Genomic DNA, 10,123 nt, shown 5'->3' with positions numbered 1-10,123 from the left:
TATGGAGATGGGACCTGGGTGAGGCTGAGGGCCATCATGGGAACATCGCACCTCCTAAGCTCTAGACAGACCCAGTATGGGATCAGCCTGCCCTCACAGGAGAGGGAGAGGCCCTGGAAACAGGAATCTGAGTGCCCATGGCATGGCCTCCTGACCTGCTAGGTCCCTGGAGTTATTCTCCTTCCTCTGACCTGTTCTTTGCTAAATTGTTGAGGGGTTGGTGACAGTGTTTGGCTTAGAGAAGGTAAGAAATTTCTAACACCCAGAGAGAACCATTTTGGGGAGAGTTTGTCCTTTTTAATGAATTGCCCTTTAGATTCATCCCTGGCAGAAGGCTAAGCACCAAAGAGATTTTCTTGCTTTGGCTAAGCACCAGATCATTTTCTCAATGATTTCTTATTGAGGAATCAATGAGATTCTATACAGACAGCATGGGATTTAGGGAGGAGCAAGGCCTAGGGTGGCTTAGTGGTAAAGAATTTGCCTGCCAAGCAGGAGATGCAAGAGACGAGGATCTGATCCCTGGGTCAGGAAGATCCCCTGGAGAAGGAAATGGCAACCCACTCCAGTGTTTGTGCCTAGAAAATCCCATGGACAGAGGAGCCTGGCAGGCTATAGTCCCTGGGGTCGCAAAGAGTGGGACACGACTTAGTGCCTTAACAGAAGCAGAGGGCTAGGGAGGAAGGAGGAAGTAAAACCCAGAACTGACAGCAGAGGGTGTCCTGGAGCAGTGTGGTTATGTATTGAGGTGGTTCCATGAATAAATAGGAATTCAGTCACCATCGCTTTGGAGATCCCATTTATTATGGCCCTGTGATCCCACTGCCAATCCCTGTGGGATTCTTGCTGCTGCCCCAGGACAATGGTCAGTGCAGAGAAAGGTCAGTCTCAAGCTGCTGTTAGAGGTGCTTCATTGTTCTCTTTATCCAGGGTAGGAAGTGTGAGACCTGGGTGAAGACTCCTGGAGGTGTCCCATTCGTCTTTCCATAGGAGAAAATACCATGGACCACTTTTTTACACACGAGGGGTCCACCGGAGTCACCCTGTGGGCAGAGAGATACGGGCTGAGCAGGCCTCCTTGGGGTTCTCTCTTCCCTGCCGTCCAGGCTGTGTGGTCTCAGTCAGGGGCTGTGGGGAAAACCCAGGCCCAGGGAGGCCTGGTCACCTCCTGGTCCTGGGGCTCCAGCCTGATTCTGACTGTTCTTAGCAGCTGGACTCAAGTCTACCTTTCTGTCAATTTTCTCCTGGAAACTCTGGTGATAAGACAGCTGTGGGATGACTGATGCTTCCTGAGCCACTCAGGGAAAAGAAAAGCAAAACACTGGATTCAAGGACCAGGCAGCCGAAATTCTCAGCTGAGGATATGGCCTCTGCCCTACCCACACCTCCCGGGTCTGTGTGCTTAGATGCAGGAAAACTGACCTTGAAGCCGGTTTTCACCTTCCTTGGGTCCCCGACACAAATCTGGGTGGCCCGACTGTAGTTCCTGGGGTTGAGTGATTCACACATCCGATCCTCCTGAACCGTCAGCTCTACCTCCTGCAGGGTGGTGGCTGGAGTGCCCAGGGCCACCTGCCCCCAGCCGGCCAGACTGCACACTTCTCCTGGCTTCACCTGGGCCTTGGCCTTGGGCAGACTAAGGGGCTTCACAGCTGATGTCTGCTTGGCCTTTCTCTCCAGCTGATGGGAAGAGACAAGAGTCTGGCTCAGCCGGTGGTCCTCTGGCCTGGATGCCATGATGAGGCTGCATGGACCCATCTCTCACCTATCCCCCTGAGACTGGTCAGGCGGCCAGGATGGGAAGGAATAAAGAGGAAGGAGATCCTGGGAAGGCAATGATATAATTCCAGGAGGGCAGGGCCAGTGGGGAGTTTTCCTTGCCTGCAGTAACATGATGTCGTTGGAGAAGGTCTTAGGATTATAGTCTGGGTGGTGGATGGCTCTTTTCACCTGGATGACCTGCTGGGTCCTCTCCTGCTGTTTGATGTTGTGGGCCCCCAGGGTGACATTGATTGAGCTGCACAGAGACCAGAGCAGAGATGTGGGGATCATGGGGTCACTAGAGATACAGCCCAGAAGCTGTGACAGGCAGCTGACACCAGGGCAGGGCAGCAGCTGAGGGGGAGTTGGGTGACAGACGGTCCTGGGGCTGGTGACTCTGGGCCCAGTGCTTCTCAGGGACATGAGGGCAGGGCTCCAGGAGCTTTCTCAGCAATATTGTGAAGTGACTCTGAGTTTGGGTTTTGGCTCTCACTGCACACTCTCATCCTTCTCTGATGCTTTATTTGGCCATTGTGGGTCAACCCTTCTCAACCCTGTCTCTTATTCTCACCTCTGACCCACTGACCTCAAAACTTTACTTGTCCTGTTTCTCAGCTTTTAATCACCCTAGTCCTGCTCATCAGATGGCTTGTCTGATGAGCTCTTGTGGTCCTGATTTCCAGGATCCTGGGGTGAAGGAGGGGTACCCCTGGGCTCAGCTCCTGGGGAGAGGACGGGTCCCTGTCCAGGCCTGAGGTAGGGTAGGCTGGCTACTGCCCCTCACCTTCCTCTGCAGTGAGCAGCTGTCAGAACAAAGTCTTTTTGTATGAGAACACCGCCACACCTCTTCCAACTCTTCTCACCCAGAAACTGAACGAAAGCCATGTAGGGGCGGGAGTGGGGCTTGGCCTCATGGCCCCCAATGATCTCCTCTGAAAGAAAAGGCTGAAAGATGGGGAGATGGGAGAGGCTATGGTTAGAAGGGAGGTTCGGGAAGGTGGCAGTCAAGGTGGGTCGACAGTGCCCAACAGACACTAGGGGAGAGTCCCCCAGGTTCTCACTGCTGTGGGATAAACTTTTCTGAACCCCAAACCTCAGTATTGTTCTCCACATCCTGAGTCACACACACATATGGAGGGGCCCAAGAGTGCCTTCCAGAGGGTGAAGCCCAGAAGATCATGGATGGGACCCCCTGATGAGCCCTCATTCTCATGGAGACTCCTGGACCCCTCTGAGCCTCTGCTAACATCCTGATTGGTGCCGTTTTCTAATAATCCACCTATGAGTTTATGGAGTTGGGTTTTCTAAAATCCTCATGTCCTAGGGCATAACGCATCCCAGGATCTCAGTAAACATCTGTTGCCTGGACGCCTGAATGGCCTCCAATTAGCTTTTGGCTGAGGTTTGGTGGGGATAGTACTGGTGGGATTTAAGACCACAGGGATGGGGGAGGACATGCCAAAGACACTGGGGCAGAAAATGAACTGCTTAGGGCCTGGGGAAGAGTAACGACACCCAGAGAGCTTTGGGTGCTGCCATCTAGCCATTTCTGACCAGTCACACCCTGGGCTCCTCTCCTGGGCAGGAGTGAAGGGCGGGGAAACTGACAAGTTTCTCTGGTTCTTAAGCTGGGTCCACTGAGAACCCCCGCGCTGTGGATGGTTTGTCTGAGTTGTCCTTTCCTGGCTGGAGTGAGGAATTTTACTTACTTGTGTGTTATAGCTTCACATCCTCCAGCAAATGCACAACCCACTTTACCAGTGGTGAGAGAGGGGCTAAGAGCTAAAAAGCTTTTAGTGAAAGCTTGCTTCCTACCGTCCATCCTTGCTGAATGTCTATGAGAATCAAACTTGTAGTCTCAGTTGGGATGGGAGCTGGTTCAGAAATTGGAGCTGAGCAGAAGGACCAGGACTTCAGGAGGTTTAGTGAGATGGGCTACCCTGTCAGGAATGGGGACAGTCACTCACCTCTCCCAGCCCAGGAGGCAGAAGAAAGGCCATCAGGAGCAGGAGTAGCTGCATCTTCCAGAAGATTTGCCCAGGTCAGAGCTGCTGGGGTTTCTTCCTTCCAGACACAAAGCATAGGGGAAGGAAGCAGGGGAGGCTCGGTGCCCCCACAGACCCCCCAGAGCTGTGGTCCCCCCAGCCGGGTGTGAGCATGTCACGTGTGCCCATGTTCTCTGCTGTGGGGTAGGTGAGAACAACACAGTCACCACCCTTGCACCCCCACCGCTGAGTCACAGAGCAAGAGGAACAGCAAGAAAGTGGAGGCTGTGTTGCAGCCAGGGGAGGAGCTGGATCCCCAGAGGCCCTCAGTGACTGAATCAGAAGGGTCTGCATTCCTCCCCTCTTGGGTCTTCTTTAATTCTTGGGAAAGCATGAAGAATTACCCAAGAGGAAGGGGTCAGGGATATAGCGACATGGCCCCTGTGCTTGAGAAGCTCAGGGGCTGGAGGAGCCCTAGAATCTGCGGGCAGAGGACATGTGCTCAAGGACTATGGCATGGGGCTCTGCTTGGGCCAAGGGTGAGGCAGAGACTTCACTTGCTTTAGGAGCAGAGAGGCCTGGATTCAGCCAAATGGCCCAAACAGCAACCCCATTTCCTATCTTGCCAGGGTTCCAGCCTCACAGTTTTGGAGGATTTAGAATCTCTTGTTTAAATATAAGTATTCTGTAACATAGAGAGCCTTTCTTATCTGAAAATTTTGAATGAAAGTCCTGGACTTGATATTCACTGAACCAGAAAAAAACCATCACCGGGTCCTTCAGCAATGAGGGACATGGTTGGGTTGTGCTGAGGTATCCAGTGCCCCTCAAGCTCAGACGGAGGCTGTCCCACCTGAATCAGGGTGTTTGTGAGTCAGGAGGGGCTTCCTCTCCAGAAATGCTGGTGACTGGTGAGTGGTGAAGGGGAAACAGATGCCCGTCATCTAATACTTACTCCCCACTAAGTATTCCCTGTCCAGAGCCCAGAGAGCCATATATCTGCTGTCTCTGGGCCAGGCCATCCTAAACATGTGCAGATGACCCCCACACTCTCAGCAGTATGAGGACAGAGAAAGAGGAATGGAAAGGAGGGCATGAGGAGCTCTAAACAACCCAATCCCAAGGGAGTTGAAGCAAGAGCATTTTATGAATAAATAGAAAAATAGTGGAAGGAAATATGCTTAAGCGTTAATGATGATGATCGGGGGTGGTGGAAGTGCACTTCGTTTCCTTTTCTCATCCATATGTTCTGTATTTATTTGTCTTTCTATGATGAATGGGCAGAGGAGCCTGGAGGGCGACCGTCCATAGGGTCACAAAGAATCCGACACGCCTGAAGTAACTTAGCACACTTGCACGCACCGTGTTGCATATGTTCCATTTATGAGGAATATATTTTGATGAATATGTGTTACTTTCTGCCAGAACACATTTTGCAATAGTTGAAGCTCACTCTCCATTCAAATGTTCAACAAGCCACTTCTCTTAAGCCCTCTCTAAACTGCATGTCTTAAAACTAAGGTTGCTTTTCTGAACCTTGCATCAAAACTTCAGCAATTGATAAAAAAAAAAAAAACAGGAAGAAATGTACCCAATAACTATAGGCTATAGATACTCTTTGAAACTTTAGGATACCTTGAAACCAATGATTTTTTTTAGAGTGAGTTTCCTTTGGAGATAAATATATTTATGCACAAACACACATGGGAATGATGAAGGTGGGGAATGGCTGGCTCAGCCCAAGGTGGAACAGCCCCCTCAAGGTCACTTGAGGCTGAAGGAGGATGTGCCCTCAGGACACCAGAGGCTGCACAGGGCCCTGGGCCCAGGACTCCAAGACAGGGCTGTGACAGGCACTCAAGCTGGGTCTAGGAATACTGAACACCTCCTGGAACTTTCTCAGGCTTCTGAGCTCTGCCTGCTCTGATGCAGGGAGGAACACTGCATGGGTGAAGTACACCTTTGTAAACCTCCCCCATTTCTGTTAGGGTGGACAAGTGCCCCTCTGCCTCAACCCTCAACCTCATGTGGCCCTCCTTCCAAATCTGGATTCTCTTCTTTTCCCCCAGGGCACTGGGATTGGGGGGGAGGGGAGTAGGTGTGGACGAGGAAGAAGGTGTATGGATGAGACACGAGGGTTGTCAAGAAGAGGGTCGTGTAGTCCTCAGAGGGGTTTCCCTACTCTGATGGAGCTCATGGTTAGCCTGGAGAGGGAGCTGGCACTGAGGACGTGTGACTGGAGGGAGCTGACTATCAGTGCAGCAGGAGTTTTTATTCCAGAGTTGGAACAGGGTGGTGTATGGGAGGTGGAAGCCAGTAACAGATCAGAACTATAAACAGGTCAGACACGGCCTTTGCTGAATGAATATGTTTAGGTAAGTGAAGGACAAATCCATGATTTCTGCTCAAGAGATGGAAGTTTATTAAGTTTCAGCCAGCCTAACCACTTTGCCCAGTGCCTCCATCCCAGGGAAGATGGACAGATCAGTCCTTGGAGAAACCTCAGTCTGGTCCCTCAAGTTCGTACTGTTTCATTGTTTTTTGGATCCAAGGCAGAAAGCTTGAGATTCTGGTGAAGACCCTTGGAGGTGTCCCATCCTTTTTTCCATAGGACACAATGCCCTGGGCCACACCATTACACACAAGTGGGCCCCCGGAGTCACCCTGTGGGCAGAGAGGGCAAGGGCTGAGCTCATCTTCTTTGGATCTGTTCTCCCTGCCACCCTGGGGTGGGTGGTCCCTGTTAGGGGCCCTGGCTGGTAAAAGGGTCTTCTTGGTCCTGAGGTTTCAATCTGGCCCTGACAATCCACCTCCTCCCACAGGAAGCCTCTGCCCATATGTGACTTAGAGGCAATGTCCATCCCCCAGGGACCCCAGACAGAGACTGGACAGGAGGACAGGCTGGGGACACAGGACAGAGCTCGTTCCCATGGCCCCAGATCCAGAGACCAAGGCTTTGCATGGATAACACTAGGGAGCTCACCTTAAAGGAACTCTTCCTCCTTCTCGGGTCCCCTACACATATCTGGGTGGTGGTACTGTAATATTTGTAGCGAGAGGTGCATTTCTCGGCCCTTTGGACTTCAAGCTCTACCTCCTGTAGTTTCTTTGTGCGGGACATATCCACATCAAGACGCCCCCAGCCAGCCACACTGCACAGCATCCCTGGATTCACTGTATCCCAGTCCCTGGGCAGACTGATGGGGCTCACAGCAGTGGTCACATTTGCCTTCCTCATCAGCTGAAAGCAGAGGAAAGGCATTCTTACCCACTGATGGCCCATAGAGACTGCAGGACATTCATGGGGTTGCCTTCTTCACAGCTCTGGGACCACAGAAGGGGTCATACAGGAGGAGGGTCTGGAATGAGGTCATGGGGGATGCAGAACCCCAGGAAGGAAGTGTCCCAGAGTCAGTGCAGCCTCGTGCCCCACCTGCAGTAACATGATGTCGTTGGCCCAAGTCTTATTATAGCGTGGGTAGGGGATGGGTCTTCTCACTGGGATGAACTGCTGGGTCCTCTCTCTGTCCATGATGTTGTGGGCCCCCAGGGTGACATTGATTGAGCTGCACAGAGAGCAGAAACAGAGGCGGCATCACAGGAGAACTGGTCCAGGAGCCAGGAGGAAAGAGCACAGCTTGGGACAGGGCCAAACTTGGGGCAGGGCGGAGGAGGGTGTGGCGAAATTCTAGGCGGTGGGCCCTGGGGCTGAGCATCTCTAAACTGTCTGCTCCCTGGCAGCCTGGGCAGGGTGGTAGTCCACAGAGGGTGTTCAGTCCTGCTCGAGCTTGACTGTCTCTAAGGAAAACATGAATTTCTCACATTTGCACTGTGGGCTCCAGGCCACAACCTTGGCTTCCTTATGTTCCAGGTTTGATCAGTCCCTTCTCTCCATGCGCGACTGGCATTGACCTGTCCCTCTCTCCCCAGTGCTCACCTGTCCTCTGAATAGCTTCCTACGTTACCTGGTGGCACAGGTCTGCAGCTCCTAAGAGGGTTCCCTGGGAGGGCTCCACAGAGGGGTGGGGGCCCGGCACTGCTCCTCACCTTCCCAGGCAGTGAGCTGCTGTCAGCACGAAGTCCTCACGCACAAGGAATCCCCCACATCTTTGAGGTTCCCCTGAAATCTTGAACTGAAGAAACACCATGTAGGGACGGGAGTGTGGCTTGGCCTCGTGGCCCCCGATGATTTTCCCTGAAAGAAAGATTCCAGCCTGCCCGCTGTGCTCATGGAGCCAAAGTTTCAACAGGGGAGATGGGATCAAGGTTTCCCCGAGTTCAGAAATTTTCTTAGATGGACCAGGCCCAGGCTGTGCATGAGTGTAGCGTCTGAGCAGGTCTGTTTGCGTGGGGTGGGACTGTGCCTCTGAGGGTGGGACCGGCACTCACCTGCCTCCCCGGTAGGGGACAGAAGGGCCACCAGGAGCAAGAACAGGACCATCTCTCCAGCAAGACTGCCCAGATCTGAGCAGCTGCTGCTTCCTTCTGGTCTTTTAACCCTGAGTTGTCCCTTTCCATGTTCTGGCCTTTGTCACGTGAGCCTTATCTGAAAGCCTCAAACCACTTTTTTGTAGTCAGAGTGGACTGTTTATTTGTATTTAATTAAAACCTCTGGTAAGTTTTCATCCATTGGGTGGGGTAGGGATCAAGGCAGGTGGTTGCATCAGCCAGTCCTTAAGCCCTCAGGTGCTTGAGCCCCAGAAACCTGGGCCTCATGATGATAGATCAAAGAAAGTCTTTGCGTGGTTCATATTAGATCACCAGGGTGATTGTGTATTGAGACCCCTTCTTCAGCAAGAATGTGAGAAATATTGGAGATGAGATTCCTTGCTTCATGTAGAGGAGATAAACCATCATGATCAGACTATAAAGGCAAGATCCACAGTGTGGAATAGACATAATGGTGTGAAAGTGATGCTGAAGAGGGCTTATTCCAGTTACCAAAGGACTGAGTGGTTTAAAATAACATCAAAATTGCTTGACCCATGAATCTGCAATTTGCTCATGGTACAATGTGAACAGCACCCATCTGCTCCCATAGGTGTCAGGGAAGCTTGAAGCCCAGAAGCTGAATCACTTGAAGGCTCCCTCACACATGCCCAGTGGTTGCTGCTGGCTGTCCTGTGGGCACATTGGTTTCTTGTCACGAGGGCCCCTTATATCGTCTCACTTCATGGGATTCTTTGGCTCCATCCAAACACAGTGCCTGGCTCCCCCAGAGTGAGCATCTCCTAAAAAGTGAACCATCTAGAAGCTGTGTTCTTTTCATTACATAGACATTGATGTCATACGACATCCATTCTGCCATGTCTGCTGCTTGGGTCAATCAAGACCAAGAGCTTTCACCAGATTAAAAAGGAAGGGCCCTAGACCCCACCTCCCAACAGGAGGTGAGATATTGCAGTCATGTAAGAAGAGCCTGTGGGATGGAGACACACAATGGCAGTCATATCTGCACCATGCAAATGCGGAAAGGCATGGAATTGAAAAAATTGTTGTTTCTAAACATCTTGATTCCAAGCCTCTTGAAAAGTAACAACATCTTAATTAAACAAACAAAGCCCATAGTCAACAGTGATTAGGGCTGGAGAGTCACAGTGAGCCAAGGGGTGTCTCACACCACATGTGCTCCGAACCATGCACTGGGTGGCCTGGATATCAGATCACATGTGATGTGAGGCATGTTCAAGGATCCACTGTAAATCATAAGCAAAATCATAATGGAAATCAAAAGAAAAGGAATTCAAAATGGTAAGTAACGATGAAACTATATTAAATCTGTTGGCTACATGTGAATAAAAATAAACTCGACCACTTAAAACTGTTTCTCTAACTCATTGAAAGATAAAACATGAAAACGTTGAATATAGGAGAATTTCTTTATACACTTACCTTGTAAAAGCAAATTAATACAGGATATAAAAAGGACTATTGATAATGATGGATAAGTTGATCTACATTAAAAATGTGTTGGGTGTCAGGAGCCGCGTTAGGCATTACTGACAAAATGGAGGCACGGCCCCCAACCCCCTCTCCTTGTCCCGCAGGCACAGACCTGGGTTGAAGGAGTTAGTTAGCTTTTGTGATTCTGACTTGTTTCTTCCTTTCTTCGGTTGAGTTGGCTGGAAAGAAAGTTAAAGTGCTTATTGTTTTTGAGAAAAGCATGAGAAAGCACAAAGCCTTCTGCAGTTGTGTCCAGAAAATAATCTATAAAGTAACCATTGACATTTGTTCAAGGATTTTTACAAAGAATGTCCCAGGATTAGCATGTAGGCCGCAGCTTGAGGCCATGGGAAGGATTATTATTTGAGACCTATTTGTGAAGGAGATGTTTATGACAAAGGAAGTTTGCTGAGTTTAGGGTTTAGGAATAATTA

The 10,123-nt window shown here is 50.7% G+C and overlaps 2 protein-coding genes across 2 annotated transcripts; both read right to left on the bottom strand.

Moving 5' to 3' along the window:
• Positions 1 to 756: 756 nt before the first annotated feature.
• LOC104991007 (granzyme H-like) lies at positions 757 to 3,836 on the bottom strand. Its single transcript, XM_010843381.1, has 5 exons — positions 3,729 to 3,836; positions 2,546 to 2,706; positions 1,882 to 2,017; positions 1,423 to 1,680; positions 757 to 1,043 (listed from the first exon to the last, which is right to left on the bottom strand). Exons 1-5 carry the CDS (start codon positions 3,780 to 3,782, stop codon positions 900 to 902), a joined length of 753 nt encoding a protein of 250 aa, XP_010841683.1. The 5' UTR covers positions 3,783 to 3,836; the 3' UTR covers positions 757 to 899.
• Positions 3,837 to 6,156: 2,320 nt separating this feature from the next.
• On the bottom strand, positions 6,157 to 8,190 carry LOC104991008 (mast cell protease 1A-like). Its single transcript, XM_010843382.1, has 5 exons — positions 8,136 to 8,190; positions 7,794 to 7,941; positions 7,180 to 7,312; positions 6,730 to 6,987; positions 6,157 to 6,410 (listed from the first exon to the last, which is right to left on the bottom strand). Exons 1-5 carry the CDS (start codon positions 8,185 to 8,187, stop codon positions 6,249 to 6,251), a joined length of 753 nt encoding a protein of 250 aa, XP_010841684.1. The 5' UTR covers positions 8,188 to 8,190; the 3' UTR covers positions 6,157 to 6,248.
• Positions 8,191 to 10,123: the final 1,933 nt, after the last annotated feature.

The sequence above is a fragment of the Bison bison genome, unplaced genomic scaffold, assembly GCF_000754665.1.
Source record: "Bison bison bison isolate TAMUID 2011002044 unplaced genomic scaffold, Bison_UMD1.0 scf7180017864181, whole genome shotgun sequence".
Lineage (NCBI taxonomy): Eukaryota > Metazoa > Chordata > Mammalia > Artiodactyla > Bovidae > Bison > Bison bison.
Note: the sequence above shows the minus strand (reverse complement) of the source record. Positions and strands in the feature narration are given on the sequence as shown.